This window comes from Cydia amplana, chromosome 1 (assembly GCF_948474715.1).
Source record: "Cydia amplana chromosome 1, ilCydAmpl1.1, whole genome shotgun sequence".
NCBI lineage: Eukaryota > Metazoa > Arthropoda > Insecta > Lepidoptera > Tortricidae > Cydia > Cydia amplana.
The window spans coordinates 28,277,779-28,295,787 of NC_086069.1; the positions used below are offsets into that span (position 1 = coordinate 28,277,779).

At 37.6% G+C, this 18,009-nt stretch overlaps 1 protein-coding gene across 2 annotated transcripts in view; it reads left to right on the forward strand.

Moving 5' to 3' along the window:
* The first annotated feature begins 2,309 nt into the window (after positions 1-2,309).
* LOC134652281 (serine protease inhibitor 28Dc-like) overlaps positions 2,310-18,009 on the forward strand; it is a 28,878-nt gene continuing 13,178 nt past the window's right edge. The window contains exons 1-3 of one of the 2 annotated variants that reach the window (XM_063507455.1): positions 2,310-2,462; positions 7,131-7,222; positions 8,546-8,676. In XM_063507455.1, the coding sequence (XP_063363525.1) occupies positions 7,137-7,222; positions 8,546-8,676 (217 nt within the window). In that variant the 5' untranslated portion in view covers positions 2,310-2,462; positions 7,131-7,136. Of the gene's footprint in view, positions 2,463-7,120; positions 7,223-8,545; positions 8,677-18,009 lie in introns of those variants that run through there. The other variant, XM_063507462.1, reaches the window with a different exon arrangement.

Below are 18,009 nucleotides of genomic sequence, written 5' to 3' on the forward strand. Positions count from 1 at the left end.
CATCTCAAATAATTTCCACCATAATAAAAGATACTTATCTCTAAATTTGAAAAACCGAAATAACACCGCCATCTAGTGAGTTAAGAATTTTCGCTGGTGTAAAACCCACCCTTTATTGAAAACCGCAGTCAAAATAGGTTCATTCTTTCATTAGTGGGTTAAAAGTTTAAAAAAAACTTAACAATTGGAATATAATTTGCCTACTAATTTTGGAACTTTATTTATAAAATCGAAGTTGTACGAGTAGGTATAACTACGAGTCTATACTTAATTTCCAAGAATAAATAAGTTATTGGCAAAAATTTCATTTTTGGTACAAGCTTTTATCGCTGACTACTTTTTTTCCACAGACAGATAATACTTACTCATTGAGACAATTCTTAAAACCCCAAACACAATTACGTTGCGTTATTTTATCACCAGTGATCGTTAATTTTCCAGCAATTTTGGTGCAGCATGGTAATATGAAAGGATTTTCTTCAATTTTTTTCTAGGGAGAGGATTGGTTAAGGCAGGCGTGTCTCACTCCGCGATTTCGTCGCTTTGCTACAGGTAGCTAAAAGTACATCCGTTCGGCCCCAATTTTGGGGAAAGCCATAAGCCGCGCGTGGCGCTGTCGCCACCTAGCGGTAGGGTTGCCAACTATTTTTTGGTAGAGTATAGTATTTTCCAGAATAGGGCATCAAAAATATAGTACATTTCAAAAAAATATGGTACTTTTAGATAAAATACTAAACATAAGTGTAACATACGTTTAATCGGAAATATAGTATTATAGCGTACTATATATTTTTCCAAAAGTATATAGTACAGAGAGCCAAAATATAGTACAATACTATATAATATAGTACGGTTGGCAACCCTCGGCCATATCTGTGCTGATCGTAACAGACTCGTTTTGTTAAAGAGTGAATCTTCTGTACTTAGTAGGTACTATTATTTATTCTGTGGTTAAGGTTAATAAAGGATGTCCCAAAAAGGACGCAAGATTTGAAATTGATGAAAAACACATTTTTTTTTTCGTTATAATATTTATATTATTTCGGTATAATACATAAAATAGGGTTATTTGTGGAACGGGTCACTGTTTGGTGCGGATTTTGGGCTGGAGGCATTATTGGACCATATTTTTTTCAAAATGAGGCCAGTTAAGCAGTTACTATTAATGGAGCTCGATATCGCGATATGATAACAAGGTTTTTTTCTAGCCGAATTAGAGGATATCGATGTGGAAGCAATGTGGTTTCAACAAGACGGGGCCACTTGCCACACAGCCAGAGAAACGATGCAATTACTGCATGAAACATTTTCTAGTCGTGTGATCTCTCGATTCGTTGATCAGAATTGGCCCCCTAGATCTTGCGATTTAACGCCTTCAGACTTCTTTTTATGGGGTTATTTAAAGTAATAGTAGGGCCAATAAGCCCACAACCACTCATGCTTTAAAAGAGGAAATTCGACGCTGCATTGGAGAAATTCAGCCGCATCTATGCAAAATGGTCATAGAAAATTTTGACAAAAGAGTGCGTATGTGCCAGCAAATACTATTATTCCACAAATAAACCTATTTTATGTATTTCAAGATTTTATATCCAAATATATTATGTATAACGAAAAAAAATGTGTATTTCATCAATTTCAAATCTTGCGTCCTTTTTGGGACATCCTTTATTACTGTTATTAACCCTAATTATCTATTCCACCTAGAGTAGGGCATACAGATGCTTTTTTTAACCAACAATGCTGCACCAAAATTGCTGGGAAATTAACGATCACTGTTTAATATCACGAGTTTCTATAGCCACCTCCGGTCTCCATCAACAGATCAGCTCGATGGTATTAGTACCATAATATTGCATTTGTCACCCGACTTGTACGCAAATTTTCGGCTTCGTCGGAAACCGGGAAGTGGGCCAAATTTAACTTGCAAGATCTGATAGATCCACAAAATCCACACACAGTCAACAGGGCAGGTGAAACTGAACGAAAACTTGTAAAAAGTTCTCGTTACTGAGAAAAGAAGTACCTACTCAAACGAGTCCAAAATTATATGCACCTCAATCACCTCATGCCTTCTAAATTTCTGGCTACGCTCAAGATTCTAAATAAGACATTTTTGCTCGGGACTTCAAATCTGCACTCGCAGCAAAATACCAAAAAGCAATCTTGTTATAATTGAAGAAATAATGTATAATTCGCAGCGATTCGAATTTTTCAGGATTATAGAAAACTACGCGCTCGTTCAAAAAAAGTGCGTTTAGTGGAAGGAAGTAGTAAATAGAATCCACTTCCATCCAGTCACCCCGCGGCTGCGGCTCGAAAGGTCGTGTCGTGTCCGAGCAGCATTGCGCAATATGAAGTTTTAAATGTTTCGTAAATGTTTACGATTTTAACCTTCTTCGCTAAACAATACATAGTTTTTTCTTTCGTTGATTTGCTTACCTACATTTATTTGGATATTGGTGAGTGGATTAAAAAGCTGATGTCGGCTAATTGTAAACTTACAGATATACAATATTTTTTTTCTACTCCAGCACTTAAATGTGTCAATTAAATGACTGACAGTGATATCTAAAGCAATGTCATTTGAATGCTTTGTCTATAGGCTCATAAGATGACTGCTAGCAGTCATCTTATGAGTATAATACAACTGCTTTATTTTTTTTAAAGATACAAGTTCCGATCATCTTGATTGAAAGAGGTATGTTTTCATTTACAATAATAACTCTTTTTTTTAATAATAACTTTTTTTTTTAAATAATAACTCAATTTTTTTTATATAATAACTCAATTTTTTTTTTTTAATAATAACTTTTTTTTTAATAATAACTTTTTTTTTTAATAATAACTTTTTTTTTTTTTTTTTTTTGCTGCAGCTGTCATAGAAAAAGTAATGTATGCAACAGCTCATAATTGGTTCTTAAAATTCTCGGGTCTTTTTTTACAAAACTCGACTACGTCTCGTTTTGTAACTTCGACCCTTGAATTTTAAGAACCCTTATTATATCACTGTTGCATAAACTACTATTAGTAACAGTAGGTATTTATTATCAACTAAAATTAGGGTTGCCATACGTCCCGTATATACGGGACTGTCACCGTGTTTAAGTATCACGTCCCGTATTTTTACTGGTCCCGTATTTTGTCGACCGGTCTGACCTAGTGGGTAGTGACCCTGCCTATGAAGAGTATGAAACCGATGGTCCCGGGTTCGAATCCTGATAAGGGCATTTATTTGTATGGTTATACAGATATTTGTTCCTGCGTCATGGTTGTTTTCTATGTACCTATTTAAGTATTTATTTATATATATTATATATATCGTTGTCCGAGTACCCATAACTAGGGTTGCCAGATGGTCGGGATTTGACGGGATTCGATTCTCCCGATTTTTAGCATGTGTTCCCGATTTCCGACAAAGTTAAAATTTTCCCGAAAAACAGCTTCACGTTATAAAACAATAATTTGAAGTTCCGAACTGTCGTCGAGCGAGCGAGCGACCCGCGTCGAGCCCGTCAGCGCGCGCGCCCCGACGCGCGTGGCGAGATTGGTCAGAGCAGCTGACGTAGTGCCAATAATGCAAAATATCGTTGTTTTTAATACAATTACTTTAATTTAAATGTTCTTTTTTCCCGACTTAAGTCCCAAAATCCCGAAAAAAATATATTTTTCCCGATAATAGCGTCTTTTGATCTGGCAACCCTACCCATAACACAAGCCTTCTTGAATGAGCTTACCGTGGGGCTTAGTCAATTTGTGTAAAAATGTCCTATAATATTTTATTTATTTATTAATAGCGCTCTAGAACAGGGCTCTCCAAACCCCAGCTCCAACCAAACAGCAGCAACCAGATACACCCCCCCCCCCCCCCCCCTCGGTGGCCCGCGCGAAAGTTTCTGAGGCGCAATATGGCCCTAGAATACCACTGTCCCTTACAGTTCCGACTAATTAATAGTAATTATGGCAACCCTAACTAAAATAGATACAAATAAAGTTCGTTACTTAAGTACCTAACAAGAAGTATTAGTTAGAAAGTGCAATTTAGAAAATTTTGAAAATGTATAAGAATGATAATAATTAGTAAGAAGTAATAATAAGCAAACTGTGATATTGTGAACTACCTCATTTTTGCTACACCCTTTCCAGGGTCCATGTATGTAACATCTATACAATGGTATGCAAATAAAGATCTCTATCTCTATCTCTAAGTATACAAACTCGTGCAGTTTTGATATACACACTTAAGTATAAAAAGTTAAGGTCCCTTTTTATAGTTTTTCGTAAATAACTCTTAAACGGTGGCCCGTAGCAAAAAATGTTCTATCACATAAGTAATCTACATAAAATTTTCTACAAAAAAGATTCAGTGCACTTTTTCGCTAGGATCAATATTTTAAAATCTATTAAAGTGAGAAAGTTACGTATAATTTGTTCTAGGGTTGTTTTTTTTTTAGTTTTTCGTAAATAATTCGTAAACGGTAGCCCACAGCAAAAAATTATCTTTTACATAAATAACCTATTTGAGATTCCTTATAAAATAAATGCTACGTTTTTTCGCTAGGATCAATTCACCGTTTAAGAGTTATTTACGAAAAACTATAAAAAGGGACCTTAAACCCCCTCCCCCCTTACCCGTTAGCTTCACCCCCATCCCCCGGTACTTTTAGTATCTTGTTTAATACACCATTACCTACACCACATGCTAAAATTGGCTTACACATGTATTATTTCTAGTGTTGAGTCGCTCACTCGTGAGGCACCTCATTTGTACCACTCATTTTGTTAATTTGTCGCAGTACTTCGTACAGCAAAAATGTCTTACTTCACTCCTCTATTCATTTTACTTGATTCTAAAATTATCTTTCTCCTAAAAGTTCTATTCTTAACCTCCAGAATTGCACTCCAATTAAATGTTACTATTTATTTATTTATAAAGGAAGTGATGAGTACATAAATATGTATATACATTAAATATTTTTGTCACCGTTGGAATTAATGGAATAGTCGACGCTGAAAATATGCTAGTACCTCACCTCATTTGAAGTAAGACATTGTAACACCTCATTTTAGAAAATGAGGTACTCATACAGACTCATTTTAAATTGATGTCCTACCCATCACTAATTATTTCCCCCGATTGGCAATTTTTGGTGTTCGTTTGGTGTACTAACTTTCCTCTTAATAAAAATAGCTTCAGACTAAGTACTTTACCACAAATTGGTACCGTTAGCAAAAAAGGCTTGAAAATAGAATGTTTGCGTTATATACCTACTTTTTGTTTACAGTATGTGCGGTAATTCAATGCTTAACCGCAACCATAGAGAAAAAAATACATAGAGTGCTCACTCCAAACATCAGTTTTAGTACCAAAAAGACTATTAGCATCTAGCATCGAGTAGCGGAACTATCAGTACTGCTACTTGACAATAGATGTAGCCACCGACCGGAAAGTCTTATGCTGTTGAGATAAGACTTTCCGGTCGGTGCTACATCTATTGTCAAGTAGCAGTACTGATAGTTCCGCTACTCGATGCGAGATGTGGACACTGAAATTAATAGTCTGAACTGATGTATGGAGTGAGCACTCTATGTATTTTTTTCTCTATGCCGCAACTTACTTTTGCACTATTATTGACCGCATATTAGGTATTATTGACCGCATGCTGGTGTTTACCTTGTACGGTACCTGGGTTGAATACAATACGGCATAGCATCACATGCATCTCAATGCCAGATTGCATAACTATTGCTCTGTGGGCTGTGTCACAGTCACAGTTTTTTAGGGTTCCGTACCCAAAGGGTAAAAACGGGACCCTATTACTAAGACTCCGCTGTCCGTCCGTCCGTCCGTCCGTCTGTCACCAGGCTGTATCTCACGAACCGTGATAGCTAGACAGTTGAAATTTTCACAGATGATGTATGTATTTCTGTTGCCGCTATAACAACAAATACTAAAAACAGAATAAAATAAAGATTTAAGAGGGGCTCCCATACAACAAACGTGATTTTTGACCGAAGTTAAGCAACGTCGAGCGGGGTCAGTACTTGGATGGGTGACCGTTTTTTTGCTTGTTTTTTTTTGCTTATTTTGCTCTATTTTTTGTTGATGGTGCGGAACCCTCCGTGCGCGAGTCTAACTCGCACTTGGCCGGTTTCTGTGCTTCTTGCCGGTCCCATATTGGGATACCCTCCTACAATTTAGGAGGGATAAAAATCTTCTCGGGTCAGAGTTGTAGGGTTCGAGCCTGCGTAGCTTTTTTTGGCGTTCATACATATGCGCATTGTATCTAAACCTACCTAATATGCCTACTTGAAAAATAAATTATAGTCTTTACCTTCTGTTTTGTAGAGTGCAGTAGAAAAAGGAGCAAATTTTAAAAATGTTACCGCGTATATTTTCCCATACAAGGGTATGGGAAAATATTGAACTTCGCGTCTCTTTTTCCTCTGACAAAGCTGGCTTGCCAGAGAATTAGTCGGCCCGACTATCTATACAATACTTAGTCTCTACTACATACCTCGGAGGGTTTACCGCGAACACCGAAGTTCGCAAGTTGCGGGCATCTTTCTCTTTCACTCCAATTAAGGCGTATAATGAGAGTGACAGAGAAAGATAGTAAGTATATACAATCTATCCGAGCCGAATTACTGGAAAATTCGTTTTATTGGAAGTTAGAGCAAATCTGCATTATTTTGATGTATTTTGTCATGTTGTAGAAATATACTGAACTAAAATAATTCAAAGAATAATCGACAGTTAGTTGGATTTTAGCCATAACTTATAGGAATACAACTATACATGTAAAGAGCTGCATTCTCTTATTAAGTAGTACGTACTATTAATTACGACTTTGCCCAGTTTATAATAAAGTCAGTCCATGAAAAGTCTGCAGCGGATTTGATAGCCCACGCAGTGCACGTGTTATTTTAAACGTCAAACTTCTATGAAATTATGACGTATAAATGACACTTGCACTGCGTGGGCTATCAAATCCGCTGCAGACTTTTCTTGGTCCGACTCTAGTACCCTTACCCTTATCACTCGCCTTGCCACACTGCCCCACATAAAGTACCTAGCTCAAAATCTTTTGTACATTGTACATTGTTAACCAAGGGATGAATATTTTCAGAATAAGATGGATTGGAGGTCGCGCGTCTTCTTGTTCCTGATGTTTATTAGCGTCGCCATCTCTGACAATGAGGGTAACACAACGGAACCGAGGTATGTACCTACTAGTTTTAATAATGTAATAATCCGTAATAAGGACAGAAGTAAATAAAAGCACAATTATGATATTTATCAAGCGTATTTAATATTCGTCTAGTAATAAGAACGTTTAAAAATGTCGAGTCTGCAAATCTGCAAAACAATAGGAGGGTGTGACCATAGTGTGACATAGTCAAACCTACTGGTGGACTGTCGGAAAGTTTCTAATATTTCCACATGGAAAATTCCAGAAACTTGTCACGGGGATCGATCGGGGATTGTCCATGTCCAAAATGAAAGTTTAATTTTTTGTGAAATCTCCTAATAGCTCTCATGTTGTTCTCTCCAACTTTATGAACTTTCCACAACATGTCGGTAGTCCAAAATATAAAGGCGCGGTTTTTAGTGACGAACGTGGTGACCGGGATTTTATGATATCACTACAAAATAACTTAAAGACTTTACTGGTGGACCAATGGACTATATATATATATATTTATCAATCATATTAGTTGGTTAAAAACTTACATAGGTAATTTCAGTGGCGATATTCCAAGGAGATGCCCTTTTAATTGCCTCTGAATAACCACACAACCTCGACTTAATAGATATATGTAGTAAAATTATGCAACATTAGCATACCTGCCTACCATTATTATTCACAATCTACCGTAAAATGTGCCTATTATGCTCCCCGCTGGGTATTGTGCTCCAACAATTTTTATCGTTACAACATGATAGTAGTAATGGTCTACTTTAAATTGGCACAATTATACAGGAGTGTAAATTTAAATTTAGTCACGTGCCCATAATTTACGATGTGAATAAATAAATATAAAGAAATATCAGGGGACATCCTTATATACACAGGTCAACCTAGCCCCAAACTAAGCAAAGCTTGTACTATGGGTGCTAGGCGACGATATAAGTATATACTTCTATAGAGAAATATATACGTATATACTATATACATAGAAAACACCCATGACTCAGGAACAAATCTTTGTGTTCTTCACACAAATAAATGCCCCCCTTACCGGGATTGGAACCCGGGACCATGGGTTTAACAGGCAGGGTCACTACCCACTAGACCAGACCGGTCGTCGGAATATAATTATAGGTCGTACTGAGATTACTGAGCTGCTTTTATTATGGGACCAACCCCGAAATCATGAAAAAATATTTTGCTGTCGCTGCATGTTTTATACATTTTGGCTGGTCTAACGTTGACGTTTTCTATTTTTGAGCCAATTTATACCACTAATAATTTTAATCTAGTTTCGAATTTTGGAGGAAAGTAGTCAAATTTTACGGTAGTAATTAATTAAACCATTCCAGTGTAACAGATCATCTGCATGAGCAAACACAGTTACCCAACACAATCAATGAGTTCGGTTTGAAATTGCTGACTGAGGAGATGAAACGGAACTCGGACACAAACATTGTAATGTCCCCTACTGGTATCGCAGGTAAGAACTTAACACTATAAAAAACATTGACACTATGGGCTGGGGTATGGGATGGCAAGGGCTTATCCCATTTGCGTTTCTATTGCTCTAACAGTAGTAGTAACAATGCAACGGCGATAGAAATGGATAAACTTAGAATATTAGTAACGTGGTATAGTTTGTAGCAGGGATCGGATACCGGTATTTTTTGTATGGGAACGGAAACGGTTTTTTTTCGTTCTTTGCTAATTACTTCATTTCTAATTGGGCAATCTAATAATATGAAGTCGTAACCTAAAAACACAACTGAGTCCTACATTTTGAGTATAAAATAATTATAAAAATATGGTTATTTCTAAGTTTTTGCAAAAAACCGGTTCCGATCCCTGGTTTGTAGCTTTCTAATAGACCCCGAAGGCTAATCCTATTGTCTATTGTTAAGAAAAACCGCTCGTGCCACGTGCCACAACCACCTGCATAAAAAAGCGGCCAAGTGCGAGTCGGACTCGCCCATGAAGGGTTCCGTATTTAGGCGATTTATGACGTATAAAAAAAAAACTACTTACTAGATCTCGTTCAAACCAATTTTCGGTGGAAGTTTACATGGTAATGTACATCATATATTTTTTTTAGTTTTATCATTCTCTTATTTTAGAAGTTACAGGGGGGGGGACACACATTTTACCACTTTGGAAGTGTCTCTCGCGCAAACTATTCAGTTTAGAAAAAAATTATATTAGAAACCTCAATATAATTTTTGAAGACCTATCCATAGATACCCCACACGTATGGGTTTGATGAAAAAAAAATTTTTGAGTTTCAGTTCGAAGTATGGGGAACCCCAAAAATTTATTGTTTTTTTTCTATTTTTGTGTGAAAATCTTAATGCGGTTCACAGAATACATCTACTTACCAAGTTTCAACAGTATAGTTCTTATAGTTTCGGAGAAAAGTGGCTGTGACATACGGACGGACAGACGGACAGACGGACAGACAGACAGACATGACGAATCTATAAGGGTTCCGTTTTTTGCCATTTGGCTACGGAACCCTAAAAATCGGTACTTCGGTTACTGAGTGCCGGCGAGTCGAACGCTACAGAACCAGTCTAAAATGTGTCATCGAGATGCGTAACAAAGGCGCGTTATCGGAGAGCGCACCTACACTGGTTTTTTGAGCGTTGGACTAGCCCGCGCTCAGGTGCCAAATAGAATAATTAGGACCCTTTTTTGCAGGTAAGTAGCACGTGCGGTTTTACTGAACAATAGACAATAGGATAAGCCTTCGGGGTCTACTAGAAAGCTACAAACTTATAACACGTTGTATAATTTAGTGCTAACTGCTAACCACCATTTGTTTGTTAACCTGTTGCTATTGGTGGGAACCTATAATTGGCTTTCTGTTATTTACATATATATTTACTATTGTACAATTGATACCTGTTGGTTCTCCGAATAATAAATAAATACTTAAAGAAGATATTTTAAATCCCCACAATATAAAGTATGGTTCAGGAGTAGACATAGCTTAGACTTTATTCATTCCACCTCATAGGTAAGTACTGAAAAAAATGTGCAAATAACACGACTTTAGAAACTCATAAGAGCTTGTCATATTTTTTGTGCGCTTCGTCTTGTGTAAAGATCTAAGGATAGAGCCTAGAGCAGCCATACTCTAAGTGTGTTCCGCGGAACCCTAGGGTTCCGCGACACCCCTGCAGGGGTTCCGCAAGAATTTAGAACACTATGCTTTAGTCGCCTCGAAAAATTTTACTATGCCGCCACCGTATTGTAGGGTTCCATCAAGTATTTCGCTTTCGGTTCCGTCAAAAAAAAGATTGAGAACCGCTGGCCTAGAGGTATCTAGAGTTAGATCAAGCGATTTTGACCCCAGACTATGCAGTGTTATGTTAAACGTCAAACTTCTATGAAATTAAGCCGTTTAAATAACACTTGCGCAGTCTGTCTGTACTATCAAAATCGCTGTCAACTTAAGCTTGGTCTAACTCTATTCACCATGGCTTTTAAGTGTAAGTAAGATGACCAAAAATAACGGGTAAAATAAGATAAAGGATACGTTTGTGACCTTCACTGGAATAAGGTAAAAACTTTGTCTGTGCCTTCCATTGAAAACCCAGAAAAAATACAGTTGGATGTGTAAGTGACGACAAGACAAACACATTTAGTATAGTATAGGTACTTATAAGTTCTCTGTGTATCTTATTTTCCCGTTAAAGGGTGACTCATCTGTGTTTACAAACGACATGGCAAATGCCGTGCCATATGCAGCATCGTTGTGAAAAAAGGTTTGTCTTTTTTTCTGTAACCCCTTTGGTCTGCGGTTACTAACTATAGTACAGTCAGCATCAAATAGATAGTGTCGTCCAAAGTGGCCAAATATATCGTAATGGCTCCTCTACACGATGGGCCAGCGCCGGCACACTCCAACTACTCCAAGGGACGCAGCCATGCGGTAGAATGAGATAGCAATATCACTTGCTCCCTCTATCGCATAAATGCGTCCCTTGGAGTCGCCGGCGCTGGCCCATCGTGTAGAGTAGAAGAGCCATAACACAGGTTAACTGCCCATCGGTAAACCTTATTACAAAAGGCATAAGGTCGACCGATGGACAGTTAAGAGTGTTGCTGTTTATATGTTCATACTATTATTTATTCTGTGCTGTGTCATATAAGCATAAGACTGCATCATGTGTTGCGGTTATTTAAACAAAGGAAATCCCTAACGGTAAACCACAAGACAATAAATGGACTAAATATGTAGGTACTTACTTATTTATGTTCAATGAATACAAACGGGCAATGTTAACAAACAAATTTCATATTCAATTCAATTATTTATTTATTTCAAATCCATACGATCCATAATTGTTAGTACAACAACAAACAAACAAACAAATCAACAATATGCATTAGTATTAAATTAGTTCAGTAAAGTATATAGTATACCTATAGGTCACGCGAAAATAGAGCGCCGCTCTCTTTTACTACCTACCGCAATAATTTATTTTGATCTTATCACTAAGTACGTCATTTCGCTATGGCAACTAAGGCAAGCCCGGCTTTTGGGCTTGTATGGAAGTACCGCCACCAGTGGCGTGCACAGAGATTTGAGACTGGGTAGGCAAAAAAAAACCGGCCAAGTGCGAGTTGGACTCGCGCACGAAGCGTTCCGTACCATTACGCAAAAAACTGCAACAAAATCACGTTTGTTGTATGTGAACACCACATAAATATTTATTATATTCTGTTTTTAGTATTTGTTGTTATTGCGGCAACAGAAATACATCATCTGTGAAAATTTCAACTGTCTAGCTATCACGGTTCGTGAGATACAGTCTGGTGACAGACAGACGGACGGACAGCGGAGTCTTAGTAATAGGGTCCCGTTTTTACCCTTTGGGTACGGAACCCTAAAAAATACATGTCGCAGACCGTCTATTATGATTTATGACGGCTGCGTTTGATGGAATGTCAAGTATTGAAATAGTCTATGCTTGAGTGTGTTTGACTGCGATACAGTGACTTTTATTTGAATGACCTGAACAGCTTCTTTAATGGATTGGTTCCTGGCTGATTCTGCGGACAGCCCGAAATGAGATGGCATCCTGAGTGGAACCGTCAGTCAGATTGGAATTGGAAAAGTGTCGCAGTCAACCTCACTACATTCCTATAATTAATATTTTATGAAATCTATCGTTTTACCTATGCCGTACATTGAGCATCTCTAATTAACATGATCGTTTATCCCTCCTCGTCATCAGAAGTGGTCAGAAAAAGGTGGAGGTGTACTTCCAAAATGCTACGATTTTCCGACCTCTCCCTTTGCCCTATTCCCACAGAAGAAAATAAGCTGAAGCAAATAATTTCATGCACAAGCAATTTACATAGTGGTGGTAAGCCCACAAGTAAAGGTATTTTATGAAAAAACGTCTGGTGAGTTCAAACAGTTATGGATAAGTAAATTGAGTGTAGGTATTTAATCCCTTCCCATGGGTATTATTGCCTATGCCAATGTTTAACACAAAATAATTTTGATTCCCGTTACGTTTGCGAACTGTAGTTTATTATTAAACGATATGAAGCTTAAATTCATACTCTGCTGCTTATGTATCTCAGATTTACAACCGTGTTTATACGTCTTTAGAGCATAAGAACACATAACTTCAAAGGTTTATTATAATTCATAAATGTCGATAAAGTAATAGAAAGCAATGGGCAATCCTATTACTCAATTATAGTTTGTCAAAGGACTGTCTCATTTCAAACATAGACAGAGAGAATCATACTGTCTTTGTCTTACACTAGTACTAGCACCCAGAATTAAAGGATGAGTATAGTTTGTTTTGTTCTTATTTACTGACAATTTGGTTTGACCAACTATAGTACAGAATCGGGTCTATCACTATTAAAGAGGTTACCTATTTGCATACTTTCTCTACCTTTTCCTACAAATTACATAGTTGCCTAGCAACTGTTATTTACAATTTTTGTAAATATGTCAGATAAGCAGAGAAATTAGCATTCGCTATTAATTTTAATGTTCAGGTATTTAACCCAATATACGTGCATGTGCTTACACTCTAAATGTGTGCTACGTATATAAAATTTACGTTACAGGTGTAAAGTGATCTATCTCTTAAAGTGATATTCGCCTGCTGCCCGTACTGGATCTACCTACCTTGTAACGGACGAACGCGACCCACGGACACCACAGCAACGTGTATACCTATGCTGCATACCTCCGTGCTCTGGCAGTGCAACCTATGCAACTAAAATACAAGGACAGGTTTCGTTCCAATTTCATAAATTTAGACCGATATTGACTGCTAAACTTAGCAAGGAATTGCGGCTACTATATTTGATACTCTTCCTATACATAAGGAATTGACGTAGCTATACCGATAGTGGTAGTAAACATAGCAAGAAACTACGGTCACAACACCCAACAATTTGCTACTACGGTACAAATTAGTTGTCATTCTACTTCTAATGACTTGATATAAGTTGGTAAAAAAAAGATAATTACGTTCGTTTATCCACAACTAACGCACGCATTAATAGTGTTTATGTTAAATCTGTTTATTGGAATCCATGCCATTTCGCTTGCTTTTGCTTGCTTACAATTCATGGCTTACAAATAACGATTCCAGGAAATCCTGCTTTACAAAACAGAAGCCTGTCTAGCCTGCTGCTGCTGCCTACTAATTTCGTGTCCGGCTGGTGTGGTGGAGCCGAGCAGAAGGATCGCTCCTGCTCTCGATATCGCAGTTGACATTGACAGACTTTGTTTATTTGGTGAGCAGTTCTCATTTTATTTTGATTAACAAGACATTTCACCACAGTTAGAATGCTGCCAATGTGTGGCAAAAGTCTGTTTTGTGATGATCTTGTTATGTAAGCATCGAATGAAGTAAAACAAAAACGTTATTTAGAGTTTAGTCACAATTAATGACATCGATTTATATGTTGAGCAATGTACCAAAACTGCTTAATTTGTGTGGTTTCAAATGTATGGTATGGTTACGAAACTATAAACTGAAAAGGACTTAACATAAGTACGTAGGCATACGATTACCGAGGCCTCCGGTGCCCGGGGCTAGGAACGAATCTGCGTCTTCTGCATTTGCGGCGGACGCCAAAGCCACTAGCCTTCCGGGTCACGGTGGTACCGGTCGAATTTCTTGAGACTTCATATTATGTTTTCCTTTATTTAGGGGCTCTTTGGCCCACATTTGATACAGCCAAAATGAACACACAACTACTCAAACCAATGTTTTAATTATGCAAATATGAGTCTCGCTTAAGGCTCGAAAGCATGAAGGTTCCTTCGACGGCGGGCGCAATGACACTTAATGAGCGTTCTTGGCGACATAGACACGACAACTTAAAACGTCATACACGGTTTGGAATACAATATGTACTATTTTTAGCATGAATACCCGATGGAGATAAACCAATTTTTAATTAGTAGCGCATAGCGAGATATAAGCTGTTCAAGCTTTGCAACGATTAAAAACAGTAAAAATCTGTAGTTTATTTACGTATATTGATGCACAAACGTTATCTGACAAATTCTAATACACCTACCTATTGTTCTCGTGACAAATTTTAATTGATCTTGCAATGTACGAGTCAAATAATGCAAATTCTATGTGACTTGCTTCCCGGTTTCCGATGGAACTGGAATGAGAATAAATTGGATGACAATTTAATGCCATATTCTTATGACGTAGAGCTGATTCAGATCAGCTCCACATCAGTGATGGAGTTGAATGGGACGACGTACCTAGCTTGGTTGTGTTTAGTATTGTTGGAATTGTCTCGATGAGTATTGGTTGCCTGTTGGAGGGCAGGTACAGTCGGCGATGGAGGCTTTTGACGAAAATGAAATAAAATAAAAATAAAAACACTTCTTTTAATCGTTCAGTAATCAAGCACGCATTTTAAGATTGTGTTAATTAATTAAATTATTTATTTTGAAAGACAACGACCGCTAGAATACTTACAACAAACTGTCACTGTGGTCCCCTGAACAGCGGGATAGAGTGGCAACAAAATAACTTTGATCCACCCTTAAATTTAAAAACTATTATGTATGTAAAAACGATTAAATTGTTAACAATACGACAAGTCATGTTGGTAACATAATGGATAATGTAAATGTTACATACAGATTTGACATAATTATTTGAATGGTAATACAAATGGGCATTTTCATTTTAACATGTAGGTACTCCAGAAAGCGACTAAGTCGTGATTCAGTAACGTCAACTCGTCGTCGTCTGCCCAATGGACTAGGTACTGAAATTTGCTTTCAATTAACTTGAGGCGTACCTACCGACCGGGTCATTATTTTAATTTGATTTTAATTTTGATATGGAGACATTATGGACACATTGTGAGTGTAAGACTATACACATTCCCGAAGTTATATTGCTTTGAAGCAATTAGTTATACAAAGACTGCCTTTATTTGTTTTTTTTTTTTTTTTTTCCCCAGGGGTAGGATGGATCAAGAAAGTAATACGTTTGTCAAATTGTAATTAGTTTGATTTTATTAAAATTAGAAATTTAATGTCTATTGGTGTCCGGGTGAAACACGCTTCACGCTTTTCATTTTCATAAGACATTTAAGGCATACGTTGCATGTGGTATATAAGTGACATGAAACACCTATCTCCGTGCTTTGAAGTTGAAGTAGGTAGTGTTTCGATGATTTAGCATAACGATCTTGTTTTTAAAATCAAACAAAGCCCAAGTTTATTTATTTATGTTAGTTATTTATTTATGCATAATATTTTCATGACAGTAGGCCAACATAAGTTGTTTCGTATGGTTGTTTTCTTTTCGTTAATGGTTATAAAAATAAAGAACGGTGAATGGAATGGTGAGGTGAGGCGATTTACTAGTCGTCGCGAAACCGATTTTATTTCATGTATGATAAGGACCGAGGATGTAAGAAGATAAGGACCGACTGAGCAATTAAATTCCTTTTCGTGTGTCATGTTGCGCGTTACACCGTGTCTTCTGTAGGTCCTGGTCACCTGGAAGGTGGTGAAAGGAGATAGATACACATCGAAGCAATGCTCATACCTACAAGTATGCTCACGATTGGTTAGAGAAAATAGGTAAGTGCCAAAACCTTTACATCCAAGTAATCTAGACGATGATAATGCAGAGTCTGGAGCAAGTTCGCAATGATGACTTCTGTACGGATATGATGGTCGTTCTTGTCTACGTGACAGCGTGATAAAACGGTGTCCGTCACTTTCTTTCCCACGGTGTTAAACAGTGACAGTTATTTTATCACGTGGATAAAGATGGATAAAGCTATCCATAATAGGCTGGCTGATCATTAATAAATCATTCATTCATAACATCACTATGCTCTAAGTTGATGAAATGTTTAACATTCTCATGCGGATGATACTAGTAGTATACTGTGGTTTTTCATTGGTGGTTTAGCCAATGATGCAGATTGCGGGTTACGCAATGAGTTGTGGTTTTTCATTGGTGGTTTAGCCAATGATGCAGATTGCGGGTTACGCAATGAGTTGTGGTTTTTCATTGGTGGTTTAGCCAATGATGCAGATTGCGGGTTACGCAATGAGTTGTGGTTTTTCATTGGTGGTTTAGCCAATGATGCAGATTGCGGGTTACGCAATGAGTTGTGGTTTTTCATTGGTGGTTTAGCCAATGATGCAGATTGCGGGTTACGCAATGAGTTGTGGTTTTTCATTGGTGGTTTAGCCAATGATGCAGATTGCGGGTTACGCAATGAGTTGTGGTTTTTCATTGGTGGTTTAGCCAATGATGCAGATTGCGGGTTACGCAATGAGTACTGTGGTTTTTCATTGGTGGTTAGCCAATGATGCAGATTGCGGGTTACGCAATAAGGACAGAGCCAAAAAAAAAGATTATACCCTATAAATAAAAGGAGTTTGGCCAATGATGTGGATTGCGGGTTACGCAATTATGGATGTACAGAATACTACTAGTCTAACAACCTGTTCCATTTTTGCTGATAATAAAGCTCTAAGCAAATAAGGTTATTGCGAACTTGCACTTGAACTTGCACTTGAACTTGCACTTGAACTTGGACTTGTACTTGCACTTGAACATTGCGGCTTTGAAATTCTTATATTCCTAAATAAAATTCGATTGAACTTGATCGAGCGAACTTATGTAAAGTCTGTTTGCACTTATGATTGTGATCAGGATAGCCGAGTGGACTTGTTGTTCCTGTGGAGTTTTGACTTGCATCGTACTCTTCCCACGAGGACGTGTGAAAGGTCAGAATGGCCGTGTCGCAGACCGTCTATTATGATTTATGACGGCTGCGTTTGATGGAATGTCAAGTATTGAAATAGTCTATGCTTGAGTGTGTTTGACTGCGATACAGTGACTTTTATTTGAATGACCTGAACAGCTTCTTTAATGGATTGGTTCCTGGCTGATTCTGCGGACAGCCCGAAATGAGATGGCATCCTGAGTGGAACCGTCAGTCAGATTGGAATTGGAAAAGTGTCGCAGTCAACCTCACTACATTCCTATAATTAATATTTTATGAAGGGCGGGAAACTTCGACCTGTGCGCGCGTATTTTTTTCTCCTTTATACAATTTTAAATATTTTTAGTAGTAATAGTGGTCACCGCAGTGTAAATAGTTTGTAAATATCATTGGTAGTTAGTTTATTATATTTTGTATATATTTATTCATTATCTAGGTAAGTGTTTAATACATTTTTCACCGCCATGGGCGGTGATGACGACGAGCCTCACGACCCAGGAGGTGGTCCTCCGGTTTCCCACACTGTTACAATCGATAATAATGA